This window comes from Centropristis striata, chromosome 17 (assembly GCF_030273125.1).
Source record: "Centropristis striata isolate RG_2023a ecotype Rhode Island chromosome 17, C.striata_1.0, whole genome shotgun sequence".
Classification (NCBI taxonomy): domain Eukaryota; kingdom Metazoa; phylum Chordata; class Actinopteri; order Perciformes; family Serranidae; genus Centropristis; species Centropristis striata.
Genome location: NC_081533.1, coordinates 11570515 through 11585989, shown reverse-complemented (window position 1 = coordinate 11585989; position 15475 = coordinate 11570515). Strand labels below are relative to the sequence as shown.

The 15475-nt window shown below is 36.6% G+C and overlaps 1 protein-coding gene across 1 annotated transcript in view; it reads right to left on the bottom strand.

Moving 5' to 3' along the window:
- Positions 1-15475, bottom strand: part of arhgef40 (Rho guanine nucleotide exchange factor (GEF) 40) — a 62637-nt gene that overhangs the window by 5713 nt on the left and 41449 nt on the right. The window contains exons 22-25 of the mRNA XM_059354664.1: positions 10995-11174; positions 10444-10624; positions 6706-6813; positions 2463-2572 (exon numbers count right to left, since the gene is read on the bottom strand). Coding sequence (XP_059210647.1) covers positions 2463-2572; positions 6706-6813; positions 10444-10624; positions 10995-11174 — 579 coding nt within the window. The remainder of the gene's footprint in view (positions 1-2462; positions 2573-6705; positions 6814-10443; positions 10625-10994; positions 11175-15475) is intronic.

The window sequence follows — 15475 nt, the reverse complement described above, 5'->3', positions numbered from 1 at the left end:
AGAACTGTACATTAACATTTTAGAACTGTGACTTTACATTCTAGAACTGTAACGTAACATTCTAGAACTGTAACTTGACATTCTAGAACTGTAACTTGACATTCTAGAACTGTAACTTAACATTCTAGAACTGTAACTTGACATTCTAGAACTGTAACTTAACATTGTAGAGCTGTAACATAACATTCTAGAACTGTGTCTTAACATTCTATTGTGGCAACTTAATATTCTAGAGTTGTTCCCTGTCATTATATACTTGTAGTTCAGCATTGTATCACTACATGAGAAAAAAAACTATAGTGCTTGCAACATTTCAACGATTTAATCCTAAAGTCTCTGGTTTGAGTTCGGCTGGGACTTCGCTAAGGCCGTTGGTGCATTCACATGCTCCTTGGAAGTTTACAGCTTCAGTGAGCTTTGGTGTGTTTATGAGCTTTAACCCTATGAGGCGTATGTTGTCATTGAAGGTTTGCCAAAAATACATTGTTTATTGTAGAAAAAACTTTAAAAGCAGGCATCATCATTGGAATTTGAACTTTCCGATAGCCTTTGAACGGATCATAAGTTACGAAAGTTTCCGTTAGAAAAAGTAACCAGAATAAAGCTTAAAATTGTGTTCAAACAAGGTTACAGTGAGTAATATTAAAAAAGCAAAAAACACCCTGAAACAGCTTGTTGGGGTTCAGAGGGTTAAATTGGTGGTATTCCGAATACATTTACTGCCTATGACTACCAATGTGTACCAAAATCTTCACCCACTTTATGTGGGGCATTCATGAGAATTTCCCCAGTCTGGAATTGATTTTAGGGCACGTATTCAGTAATCTGCAGTGGATTATGGTTTGCAGTGACACACAAAACAGTAATTCTAAAGTGGATGAAAACTGCTTTATTTGTATAAATGACTCAACACTTCATCAGGGTTAAATATAGATTAGAAATGTGAGGAATGTGAAGTTACGAGAGAAGCTTTTTTTTTTTCTCTTTCCCACTGAAACCACAAGCTCTTGTCAAAAAAATATCAGAAAGGTTTTTCCAGGAACCTTGAGGGACCTATATTTCGCCCCAAAAAGTCCCTGATAGGACTTTGTGATGGCCCGGGAACTATCAGGGTATATTTGCATTGCTAAACATGGTCAAAGACGAGCCTGGAGACTGCTAATGAGTACACATTCTTTCAAACCATGCAGTGGTTGTCACTAGTATCACTTCCCTCAGCCAGCTCTCATAGAAAGAATTATTATGTGAATGTGGAATATGTGCAGAATTGATATTTGGTATCGAGGCTCAGATTTATGACGATGCTAACGTCCCTTGTTGAGGAATGTAGATTCAGGGCCTACAGGTGGAGGCTGGGGTGCATAAGCGGCAAATTACAGCATTTTATAAATAGTTGAAATGAAAGTAAGACTGAAGAGAGAGGCCTACTTAGGCTTAGTGAGAGAGGAACTTCCACTTTCAACTTTACTCAACTTCCAGTCAGTCACTGTGGAAATAATTAATCAAACTATTCAAAGACGTGTACTGTCTTAGATTTTGTGTTTCTGCATGCCCATGGTAAATCCAAATGTGTTGTTGATTGTTTTATAGCAGAACCAAACCAAGCACCAAGCACATTTTGATGCTGATACTTTTTAAATTAACCCTCTGAAATCCTGTTTCTTTAAAGGATCGCCAAGAATACACAGTTAGTCGTAGAAAGAAACTGGAAAAAACAGGTATTATCTTTGAAATTTGAACTTTCCGACAGTCCTTGAACGGATCATCGGTTATGAAAGTTTCCATTAGGAAAAGTAACCAAAACGAAGCTTAAAATTGTAATATTTCTGTCGAAATCAATTTATTCTACATGTCTCATTTAAAAATAAAGTGTTTGTAATAACCAGATCCTGTTAAAACATTAAATTCTGCTCCTCAGAGACACTGTGAAGCCATGATTGATTCTGCTGAGACGAACGGTCACGTGACAAATATTCACTGAAAATCTGTTTACACAGAGCTGAGAGGGGAGGGCAGGAGAGGCTGGAAACATGTAAATAGTTCAATATGTGTAACATGTGGAGACACAATTTTTTCTCCAATATTCATGACACTTGTGGGCATTTGGAAAGGTGCTGAATATATAAAATCAGATTTACTTTTTTAATGATTTATTAGAGAAATTCAGCTTGCATTTGATGTTTTTCATGATTTATGTCATTATAACTGTGTTTTTCTGCACAAAAGACATGTTTGAGTTGTTCCTTCTTCTAGCCATGATTGTGCTGATTCCATTTAGATATTTTTATATATTGCACTGAAATACAAGACAAAACGAGCAATAAACGCCCTAAAACAGCTTGTTGGGGTTCAGAGGGTTAAGTAAGGTTTTGCGTGCAGGAATTTAACTCGTAGTGGAGTTATTTGGCAGTGTGGTAATTCAGTGGTAGCTCTGGCTGCATGTGTGGATACTGTGACCCCACCTGGGAGTAACTTGTTGATCCGGAGCTTCTCCTGGGGTCCCTCCCAGACGCCGGGGATCCCCCCTCCTTCTGACTGCCGACAGAGGAGGAGTCTGAGCAGCTACTGTGGACTAGGAGAGAGAGAGAGAGAGAGAGGGAGGGAGAGAGAGAGAGAGAGAGAGAGAGAGAGAGAGAGATAGAGGTGGTTATAGGTTAACAGATAGCATCAAAATACAGAATATCTACTGTAGCAGGATATATACATTTACAAATATATATTCTGCTCTCTTTTGTCTCCAAGTAGTGGATCAAATATCCAATAATGATATCATCCTGCAGTCAGGCATGATTTGCATGCATGAATTCTTCTCCATTTACATTGTGTGTATTCACTTTTATAATGCAAAAAGAAAAAAAAAATGAGAGAGAGAGAGAGAGAAATCAATGTTTTCTCAAAATGAAAAATGGGGAGGAACTGGGTGTGGAGAGAGACAAAGAGCGAGGAGTCAGAGAGAGAAGGCATTTTTCTCATCCTGTTCAATGAATTTCTAACACAGCGTTCTGTCCCAGAGGACAATTCATGCATTGAAATCCTGAGCTGCTGCTCTCAATGAGACACCTGGTGAGCAGTATGTGCATTACACTGAGCCATGAATGGGAAATCACTTTGGCTCGAGGGCAGCGGCGGCCTTTGGAGACTGGATGGTGGGTCTGGAATCTGAAGAATTATATTTCAGCTTCTGTGTTTTTATTTCAGTTTTAACCCCAAGGAGGACGGATATCGTTTTGCTGATGTGGTGCTATAAATATATCGCATCAATATGGGATGATCGTAGGTTCCTTCAGCCGGTCTTTTGTGCTTCTATCGGTCGGTTAAATTGCTCGTTTTTCAGGTGGAGTTCTGGCTGGCTGTTGTGAACCTGTTGCTGATTATACGTGGAGGTGGGAGTGTGTGCTGCGAGCATTAAGTGTAATTGGAAGAGCGAGATAATGACTTTTCAGAGGTTTTTTCTTGAACTGGCAGATTCCTCTCCATTTATAACGATGCCTGAGCACTGCACACATATTTAGACTGATAAGAGGATTTATGTCACTAAAACTGGATTGTAGCGACTAAACTATTTGTAAAAAATATCCGGTTATATACTGAAATAGGGATGGGCGACATGGCTCATTACATTAATAATAAAACATCACTATTTTAATGGATTAATTGTAAAAGTAAATACTCATTAAAGTACACTCTGAGGTAATTGTTCTTGAATTTGATTATTTTTGTGATTAACATTTTTATTTTTTTTCCATTTTCATTGTTCAACTATAACAAAAATCAACCCCTGCAAATAAATAAATAAATAAAACAAGAAAAAAAAGATTGTTGAAAAAGAAGAAGCACTGATATGGATTTATCTTTAATTTGATTATTTAAATGTTATGCTACTTTGTTTTTCTTTATAAACTTAATATACATATTACATAATATATGCATTATATGTAAAATAATATATGTAATATTTTGCAATTGTTTCTGTTGATTTACTGAAAGCACAGTAAGTCATTTCTGCCACTAGGGGGCTCTCAATAAAAATAACAATAAAAAAATTGAATCAGCGGTGGGATCATGGGAGTTGTTGTCTTTATTCAGGCAGAAATAATGTCACTGACGAATTAATATATAAAGGTTTGATTTAAGTTTAGTGAAGTTCATTCATAATATGTAATTTCGTCAGGTAACGTAACTTTTACTTGCTATCTTATTAGATGAGCAGCTATGTTGATACCCTTTTCGTACCGGAAACCCGATTTGTTCTATTTTCTGTTGACACAATTTACAACTCTGGGATTTAAATGAAGTATTGTTATTGGTGGTTTCAGTAGATATGAAGTACAAGAGTCTAAAGATTTTTCTTGCTTTTGTGAAGAAAGGCTAATAAAAATAGAATATTGTTTCCTAAAACCCTCTTTGGTAAATAAATAATAATAATAATAAATAATGTCTTATATGTCGGTTTAAGATTTAGAGCTAATAAATTTAACAAATGTATTTTCCTTATTAAATAAACTCATTTTTCCTCCATGTTTGTAAATAATGTCTAATATATGGAGCTAATTTTTACATTTTTCTTCTTTGTTTTTTTGGTAGAGAAGTTTAAGATTTAGGGCAGATAAAATAAAATACTATATTTTCCTTTATCAAATAAACACTCCCCCCAGCTAATTTCATCCTCCATTCACAAAACAGTGAAAATGCTGTGTAAAAAAAAAAAATTGTTAAAAGTAACAAAATGACCTAATTCATTCAATTACTAAAACTTTTAATATATTCATGTGAATTTGTTAATGTTGTAAAAACAGCCACGGTGACGATAAGTAGAATAATTCTGACGTTGTAAATATTGTGTTTTTAGATATTTTTGCAGAGAAATGTGGCATATTGCACCTGTAAAAGCAGCAAGTGTACATACCGTGGTGTTTTTTATTGTTATATATATATATATATATACAGGCAGTCAGGGGACTGAGGGCTGTGGAGGGATTTGATCACAGCAGAAGTAAAAGGTGCTTTTTGACTGAGCTACAGATTCTCTGCAGGCACGTCAGAGCTCTTCAGAATTTCTCAGTGTGAGACAAATATCAAAAATTCATAGAATAGCCCGGGGGCGCCAGATTGAAAAAAGAACATGCACGGCGTTATTACTTTGTCACATGGGGAGAAACACCCAGGACCCGTTTTGTTTCCTGTCTGTAATCTCAGGGACACATCGCTTTTCAGCTCACAGAGCAAATTTGAACAATCCAGTAATCCGATCGGGTCTCATAAAACGAGGCGACTTCCTGAAGCCGCAGCTTGAACCTAAAAAAGTGGTTTCAACTTTCTGCGTTTGTAAGGTGAACTGACTCTGTTCTCTCTGGTTAGTAGCTGCCTTTTCACAAACGTGATCACCGTCTCTGAGATTTCTCAGTTCAGGTTGAGGTCAAAGGACACAAAGTGAAGTGATGCACTTAAAAAAATATTTTACAGTATTATGTATATTATAGTACATTGTTATTAGCTATTTTACATCATCACTGTATTATTTTACAGGGTTTTTCCAAGTACAAATGCCTAAAAAAGAAAAGGTATATTACTTTTATTATCAGGAGTTATAAAAGGTTGTCAATATTATACTATATATATATATATATATATATATATATATGTGTGTGTGTGTGTGTGTGTATACCATTATTATTATTATTATTATTATTATTAGTAGTAGTAGTAGTAGTAGTAGTACTAATAGTAGTCATAGTATTTTTACAGGGTTTTTAGGTGCAAATGCCAATTAAAAAAATGCTAAATAATTAAATTAAATTACAAAATATTTCTTTTAGGTCTTTTAGGTTTTTCTTGTTTTTATTTTTATTTTTATTTTTTTTTGTTTTTTCTTGGGGTTTTTTCTACATTTGGGGCAGATGCCATCAAAAAAATACTAAATAATGAAATTAAATTACATTTTTTTAAATATAATTAAATTTTTTAAGCTTTTTTTTTTTTTTTTTCTTGTTTTGTTTGTTTGTTTGTTTGTTTTAGGTTTTTCTTGGTTTTTCTCTACATTACGTGCAAATGCCAATTAAAAGAATTGCTAAATAAAATAAAATTAGACTTTTTATTTTATTTTATTTTATTTTTTTTTTACCTTTTAAATTACTAGATAATTTAATTCAATTTTTAAAAAATACATTGCTTTTATTACAAATATTAACCTAAATTAAATAAAAGTTGAAATCTGTAAATCAATATAATGGGATATTATATATTGTATATATTATTAAATTGCTTAATGGCCTTGAATGGTAAAGTACAGTGAATTCTATGTAAAAAAATAAATTAAAAAAACAACATATTTCTGAATGTAAAAATAAGAAAACTTTCTGCTCTTTTTTTTAAACAGTAAAATTCTAAAATTGATGAAAAATAAATTAATTAAAATTAAAAGAAGCAAAGTTTGTCATATTAAAGTAAAAAAAAAAAAACTTTAGTTATCCTAGAGATATATATTTTCTAAAACACAGATATGTTCTGTATATTATCCGTATTTTTTAAGATGTTATCTGTAAGGAACTTATGATTGGTTATTTTTAGTTGATGATAACTGTTTGGCAACTCTTGCTGCCAGACTGTTTACCTTATTTATTTAATTTATAATGCTTTTCTTCCGGTGACGCTCCCCAAAGAGTAGAGCGCTCCCGGTGTTCCAGATGTTGTATTCTCTGAGCCTACCTCTGTCATTAAGGCTGTAGATGGAGTCCAGCTCTGACGGAGTTCCTGTCGCGTCCAGCAGCAACTTACTGGAAATTCCCATGCAGAGTGACTCCTTCAGACACAACTCTGTAAGATTAGAGAGGATGTATCATTAAGGAGTAGAAGGAAAACAATACATTTTAACCCCTCTGAACCCCAAATGTATGTTTTCTTTGAACGATCGCCAAAAATACACAGTTTAATGCAGAAACAAACTGTAAAAACAGACATTATTCTCAGAATGTGAACTTTCCTACAGTTCTTGAATGAATAACAAGTTACAAATGTTTCTGTTAGGAAAAAATAGCAAAAGAAAGCTTAAATTTGTGATATTTCTGTAAAAATTACTTAATTTTACACACAAAAATCAACAAAAATACAATGTTTATTGTAGAAAGAAACTGTAAAAACAGGTACTATCGTCTGAATTTTAAACTTTCTGACAGTACTTGAACAGATCATGGGCTACAAACATTTCTGTGAGAAAAAGCAACCAAAATGAAGCTTAAGATTGTGATAGTTCTGTCAAAATCACTTTATTCTACATGTCTCTTTCAAAAAGTCACCAATAATAAAGTGTTTGTAATAACTAGATCCTGTTAAAAACATTAAATTCTGCTCCTCAGCAACACTGTGAAGTGATTGATTCTGCTGAGACGAACGGTCACGTGACAAATATTCACTGAAAATCTGTTTACACAGAGCTGAGGGGAGAGGACAGAAGAGGCTGTTAAAATGCAAATAGTTCAATATATATAGCATATGGAGACACAACTTTATTTTTACAATATTCATGACTATCGTGGGCACTTGGAAAAGTGTTAAAAATTTATGAATTCTATCTCATTCCAATTTTTAAAAATGAATAATCAAAAAATTCAACTTGCGTTTTCTCTTTTTTTTATGATTTATGTCATCATAACTGTGTTATTCTGCACAAAAGACATTTTTGAGTTGTTCCCACTTGTAACCACGATTGTGCTGATTCCATAGAGCTGCAGGACTTATCGATTTTACATATATTTTATATATTGCAGTGCAACACAAGGCCACAGTGAGTAAAATAAGCAAAAAAGAGCAAAAAACGCCCTGAAACGGCTCTTTGGGATTCAAAGGGTTAATCCAGATTATATAATGCTCTCACTTCTTTTGCAAGATATTCTTATGTAAAGCACATCGCTGTCTAAAGACTGAATATTTATATTTTAAAGGACTACGACAGGTGTAACAAGGTCTGTTTGTTTATTGTTTGGGAACAATGCTGAAGCCTCCAGTCTTTAATGCCAGCAGCAATTCATTTTATCCAGTGTGATCCTGTAATCTGAACCAATGACAGGAAGCAATCCTGAGACACAAGGTTTTTATGGATACCAGGAGGTGGATATGACATGTGATAGCCAGCAGCGCTTGGAGAGCAACAATCAAACAGCAGACTGGACCGCTGCTGATGGTTTAAATGTGCTCTCTACTCACAGGGAAGTAGAGAATCCAGATAAAGTTACACAGAGAGGAATCAGATTAGTCTTTAACCTGGACAGGGGACAGGTGGATCCTGGTTCTAAGGGACGTTTGTCCAGTCCTCCTTTCTCCTTTCAAAGAAATATTCAGAAAAACTAAAAGCTTCTTTACTAAAATAAACTCCTGCACAACGTTTTCGGCCATAAATTCAGATGTGCGCAATGATCAGAGTCCAATTAAGCCTTTGTGCCAAATTTAAAGGACTTCCCCTCCAAGTCATTTCACTCACTGTGGCCTTTTATTTCACTGCAATATTTAAAATATATAGAAAAATCTGCAAGTCCTGCAGCTCTATGGAATCAGCACAATCATGGCTAGAAGTGGGAACAAGTCAATCATGTCTTTTGTGTAGAATTACACAGTTATAATGACATAAATCAGAAAAAAAGAAAAAGCACAAGTTGAATTTCTCTGATGAATTATTTCTTTTAAACTGGAATAAAACCGAATTTATATAAACAACACTTTTCCAACTGCACACAAGTGTCATGAATATTGGAAAAATAAATTTGCGTCTCCACGTGTTATACATATTGAACTATTGATATACATTTTTACAGCCTCTCCTGTCCTGTCCTCTCCTCTCAGCTCTGTGTAAACAGATTTTCAGTGAATATTTGTCACGTTACCGTTCGTCTCAGCAGAATCAATCATGGCCTCACAGTGTTGCTGAGGAGCAGAATTTAATGTTTTTAACAGGATCTAGTTATTACAAACACTTTATTTTTGGAGACATTAAATGAGACATGTAGGATAAAGTGATTTTGACAACATATCACAGTTTTAAGCTTCATTTTGGATGCTTTTTCTGACAGAAACTTTCGTAACCTATGATCCCTTCAAGGACTGTCGGAAAGTTAATTTTCCGCCAATAATGCTGTTTTTTTACAGCTTCTTTCTAGCCTGGCTAACGCCAGACTAATCAGAAATGAGGTTAGTCTGGAAACCAGCCATTAATTTTTCCGTAGTGGAGGTGTGGTTTACGATCCTCCAAAGCCGTTTATTGGGCGCTCTGAATATCTATCATGAGCATACGTACGTAGCTCTTAGCCAATCGTATCAGTTATACCAGATAACTGGTATATATAGATAGAGCGACAGAAATGGATGTTTACATAGCCGGACTAGCCCTCTAGCATCTCTACTTTGAGACTAAAATGCTCAGTTGTGCTTCTGCAATGTTTTGCTGCAGCATGTTCTGGTTATGGCTGCTCTGTAGTTTCAGCTCACAGTCTACCGACAGTGTTGGTGTGTGTGTGTGTGTGTGTGTGTGTGAGAGAGTGTTGCTTGCTGCTTTGCTTCTCCAGTTCTCGCTTTCTGCAAGATTATTTATTTTTACGCCTTATTCCTCCTCATGTCATTCAGCCACACACATCCACTGATTTTATGGTCAATAGACGAGCTGCTGCGGGTCTCTGGGCGGCTCCGCTGTCCCCCGGCTCGTAGCCAGATCACCATGGTTACAGCAGCGAGCGGTAGCGGGGCTAGTTGGTAGATTAGGCTTTGGCCAAATCTTGTCGGAAGCAAGGCTAAAACATACTTTTTTGCGGTGAAACAAGAGTGTAAAGTCAATTGTTGTTCTTCTTTTAAAATCAACTGTCGCTCTAAACTATTTAAAACGCCGTCAGCTAGATCCAAAGAGAGCTTTGTGTCTGCTGCAGCCATGTTGGATCCGTAAGAAAACTACAAGGTTCCATCTGTCCAATAGTACGCGTCATCGTCTTGCGGTCCCTCCGCGTTCTGTGATTGGATCCCTAAAACAGGGCTAAGAAATGGCCATGGACACCAGACCCTTTCGCAGTTCGAAATGAAATCAAATCTTCTTTCTACGATAAACGCTTCATTTTTGGCGACGTTTTAAATTAGAATAAAGTGATTTTGACAGAAATATCACAATATTAAGCTTTGTTTTGGTAACTCTTTCTGGGTGAAACCTTGTTAACATGTGATGCTTTCGAGAACCATCGGAAAGTTAAAATTCCTGCGATATCACCTGTTATTACAGTTTCTTTCTACAATAAACTGTGCATTTTTGGTGAAAGAAAACAAGCTTTTTTTGGAAAGTTCAAATTCTGACAGTAATGCCTTTCTCTCTATGATAAAAGGTGTATATTTGTCGACCTTTTTAAAGAAAAGGTACATCTAAATACCACTGAGGTTCAGAGTCGAGGCTTCTGAAGGTCAAAGGTCAGACCGTACCTGTGTTGTTGATGGCGTGTGTCCACAGCAGATGGGCGATGTCGTGGGTCCACGCCACCTTGTCCTCCCGGTCCTTGGCCTGCAGCGTGATGCAGTCTTTGGTTCGAGGAGCCTGTCGGACCCAAACCTCGAACTTGACTCCCTCTCCGCCCACGCTCTGAGTCAGACCCATCTCCCCGGTCTGCAGGGACGAGAGAGTTAACATGTGAAGTCAACAGGACAGAGAGGAGATATGAGGAGTGGGGAAGAATGAAGCTTAAAGGAAAAAAAACAACACAGAAAGACGGATTCTCCTTTAAACTCCTCAAACACACAGAGAGCTCAGGAGGTAATGGAAGGAAAAGATAGTGTGTGTGTGTGTGTGTGTGTGTGTGTGTGTATGTGTGTGTGCAGAGAGTAACCGTGTGTTTGTGTGTGTGTGTGTGTGTGTGTGTGTGTGTGTCTGTGTGTGTCTGTGTGTGAGTTAGTGTGTGAGTGTGTGTGTGTGTGTGTGTACCCTGATGCTGTGTGTGTGTGTGTGTGTGTGTGTGTGTGTGTGTGTGTGTGTGTACCCTGATGCTGTGTTTGTGGCTGTAGTTTGTGCGTCCTGTTCCTGGGTTTTTCTGTTTGGTGAAGATGACGACGTGCTGGTAGAGGAAAACGTTCCTGACGCCCGCCCGCTTCCTCCGAGCGCCGCCGCACACCGTCAGCTCACCGTGCCGCACCAGCTCGCCACGCTCCGCCACCGGGATCTGAACACACACACACACGCGTTAGGATGCACTTATCTTGGCCCGAGGCCCAGGCCCACGGCTCTAATCTGTAGAAGATACCATCTTAATTTCTATCTTAAGAGCCCATTTAGCCTTAAATTTTGTTATAAATCATGTTTTTTTGCCAGTGGGTTGAAATGTTCACTTGGTTCTAATAGAATTTAATTTAATTATCTTAAAACAAGTATCTAAATATTGAAAAAAAGCAGAAACAGTTTGGCATTCTTCAAACAAACGGCTTTGTGAATAATCTCACACACTTTTGAACATCTTAAAGGGCCAGTACATCACATTTTGTTGCTCTGAAGTATAACAATTACTTAATAATAATAAAATGTTGAATATGAAGCTCTTTCAAGGTAACTGACAATTTTATTACCAGAAAGGAGCTCATTAAAGGCTTTTAGTATCAGGTCTAAAAAACAGTTATCTTATAGTAATGTACTGTATTATTTTATAGGGTTTTTCTTGTTTTTACTAGATTAAGTGCAAACGGCATGAAAACTAAAATAAATAACGAAATACTTTTAATGAAATTTCTAAATAATTTTATTTGGTTTCTTTAAAAAATAAAAATAATACTTTTATTTCAAATATTAACCATGAAATAAAGTTAAAAATCTATAAATTAATATAATGTGACAATTATAGTTTTTTTTCACAGGAATATTCAATTTCAATTCAAAAGAACTAAACTAAAAATTCACATCATCGTTCTGATTTCTCACAGTAAAACTTTAAAGGTATATTCAGACACGTTGTACGAGAAAAAAATGTTTTTTTAACATTAATATGCAAAGTTTATCTTAGAAACTGTAAAAAAAAAATTAAAAAAAAGACATAATGGTCAGAATTTGAACTTTCCTTGAACATCATAGGTTACATTAAATCATTAACATTAAATTCTGCTCCTCAGCGAGACTGTGAAGCCATGATTGATTCTGCTGAGACGAACGGTCACGTGATAAATATTTACTGAAAATCTGTTTACACAGAGCTGAGAGGAGAGGACAGGAGAGGCTGGAAAAATGTAAATTGGTAAATATGTATAGCATGTGGAGACACAATTTTATTTTCAATATTCATGACACTTGTGGGCACTTGAATAAGTGTTGTATACATAAATTATTTTTTATCCAAATTTTTTAAAAATAATTTATCAGAGAAATTCAACTTTTATTTACCATTTATGTCATTATAACTGTAGCCTGGCTACCACCAGACAAATCTCAAATGAGATCTGGTCTGGGAACCAGCCGTTCATTTCTCCGTAGAGGAGGTGTGGTTTACGATCCTCCAGAGCCGTTTATTGGGCGCTTAGAATGTCTATCAAAGCGTCTGTAGGTAGCTCTTAGCCAATCAGATCAGTTATACCAGATGCCGTAGTAGAGCAACAGAAATGGATGTTTGTTGTGTGTGTGTCTGTGAGAGTGTTGCTTGCTGCTTTGCTTTCTGCAAGATTATTTATTTTCACGCTTTATTCCCCCTCATGTCATTCAGCCACACACATCCACTGATTTTATGGGCAATAAACAAGCTGCTGCGGGCCTCTCGGCGGCCCTGCTGTCCCCCGGCTCGTAGCGAGATCACCGGCGAGACCGCCGGCTCGTAGCGGCGCTAATCACCAGCAAGACCGGTGATCTCGCTACGAGCCGGGGGACAGCGGAGCCGCTGAGAGACCTTTCGCCTTTCAACTTTCGCTAAAGAGAGTTTCGCGTCTGCAGCAGCCATGTTGGATCCGTAAGAAAACTACAAGCTTCCGTCTGCCGAGTAGTACGCATCATCGTCTTGCCGTCCCTCCCCGTTCTGTGATTGGATCCCTAAAACAGAGCTAAGAAACCTCTCTGGTTTCCAGACTGCCTGGATGTTCGAAATTCTAGCCGTAAATGTGACTCCATAGAGATGCAGGACTTCTAGATTATACATATATTTTACATATTGCAGTTAAACACAAGGCCACAGTGAAACAGCTTGTTGGGGTTCGGAGGGTTAAACTCTCACTTTCTGGCCATTTTCTGAGCAAAATCTCTCTTTCACCTCCTCACTTCAATTCGGAGTTGCGAGACATTTCGGCTACAAAAGCGTTATTCTCGTGTCAATAAAGAAACAGCACAAAGCGGTATTATAATTACAGTGCACTGCATGGAGGCAAACTGGATTCACAAGGATGCTTCTGTCTGTTGCAGCTTTGCTCTAATTGGCCGGCTGACTCACGTCTTTTGTGAGAATGTGACTTTATTGTTCATGTCAATTACTGGGTTAAAGGACTTTGTGCTGTTGATGCAACTCCTTCCAGAGGCAGATGGAGGGTCGACAGAAGTCACATTTTATGTAACGCTCCTTAAGGGCCCGATTCTGGACGAGCGGAGACACAAGCGGGGCGACGTAACATCGAGCGAAAAACATCAGGGGGGGAAACATTTTCTCTCTGCCAATAAAAATTAAAAAGGGCTCATCATTGAGCAGCGAGCGGTCATGCGGAACCTTTATTTTTAGATGTGTGGGTCATGATATAAGTGAGGCTTCACACACATTATGAACACCCACACACCCACACACACACACACACACACACACACACATACAAACACACACACACACACACACACACACACACACACACACACACCTGCACTTACGGTCTTTTCACTTGGAGAGCTTTTGCAGCGCGATTTGAAGTAGCTCAATGGGAGTGTTTGTGCTGCCGTAATCTCTCCCCTCGCTCGAAAAAAAGGGGTAGGAGAGGATGGTGTGTGTGTGTGTGTGTGTGTGTGTGTGTGTGTGTGTGTGTGTGTGTGTGTGTGGGAGTCAAACGTTTGTCACGACTAGCTCTGAATGATACTGCTGTGTCAGAGTGGCACAATATGGGGCAAGTGGATGTGTTTTTTTCCGACTTTTTGATGAAAGTTGAAGTTTTGTTTTGTTTTTTGTGTTTATAATAACTGTTAAAGTGCAGGTTTATTGCGAGTCGTCCATCAGAAAACACCACCTACTCTCCCACTTTCCTTTCTTTAATATGTGTCTTTTTTCTGCATGTGTTCTAAGCAGGATTAATGATAAATTCATTGTTTTGAGTTCAGATTTTCATTGGGAAAAAAAACAGGATTGGAACCTTGTGTTTTCTTTAAAAGATCGTCAAAAACACATCATTTGTTGTAAAAAGAAACTGTAAAAACAGGCATTATTGTCAGAATTTGAACTTTCAGACAGTCCTTGAATGGGTAAGTTACAGCATAAGTTACAAAAGTTTCCATTAGAAACAGTAACCAAAATGAAGCTTAAAATTTTGATATTTCTGTCAAAATCATTTTATTCTACGTGTCTCATTTCAAACGTCTCCAAAAATAAACTGTTGTCGTACAGCATAGAATAAATGTTTGAATTTAAATTTACTGATCTCTCAATTAGAGCAGGATTATTTAAGAAACTTTAAGAAACTGTAAAAAAAAAAAAAAAAAGGAAATCATTGGCAGAAATAAGGGAATCTTTTGAAGGGATCAAAGGTTACAAAAGTTGGTTATACTGGTTGGTGATATTGGTTTTGTCTCTTAGACAAAGCATCCAAAACGAAGCTTAAAACTGTGATATTTATATCAGAATCACTTTATTCTACGTGTTTCATTTAAAGCATCGCTAAAAATAAAGTGTTATAGTGTAATAAGTAATTCTGCTGAGACGAATATATTCACTGGAAATCTGTTTACACAGAGCTGAGAGGAGAGGACAGGACAGGCTCTAAAAACGTAAATAGTTCAATATGTCTAACACGTGAGACACACTTTTATTTTTCCAATATTCATGACACTTGTGTAAACTTTGAAAAGTGTAAAATTCCATTTTAATTCGAATTTCCTAAAAATAATTTATCAGATAAATTTAACTTGCATTTTTTCTTTTTTTCTGATTTATGTCATTATAACTGTGTTATTCTGCACAAAAGACATGTTTGAGTTGTTCCCACTTCTAGCCATGATTGTGCTGATATCATAGATCTGCAGGACTTAGATATATATATATATATATATATATATATATATATATATATATATATATACCCTCTGAACCCCAACAAGCTGTTTAAGGGTGTTTTATGTTTTTATTGGCTTTATGGCTTTTATTTCACCGCAATATACATATATATATATATATATATATATATATATATATATTGCAGTGAAATAAAAGCCCCCAGTGAGTAAAATGTAAAAAGCACCCTTAAACAGCTTGTTGGGGTTCAGAGGGTCAGCAGCAATGGGAGAAAATGCAAATTAACTTCTGTT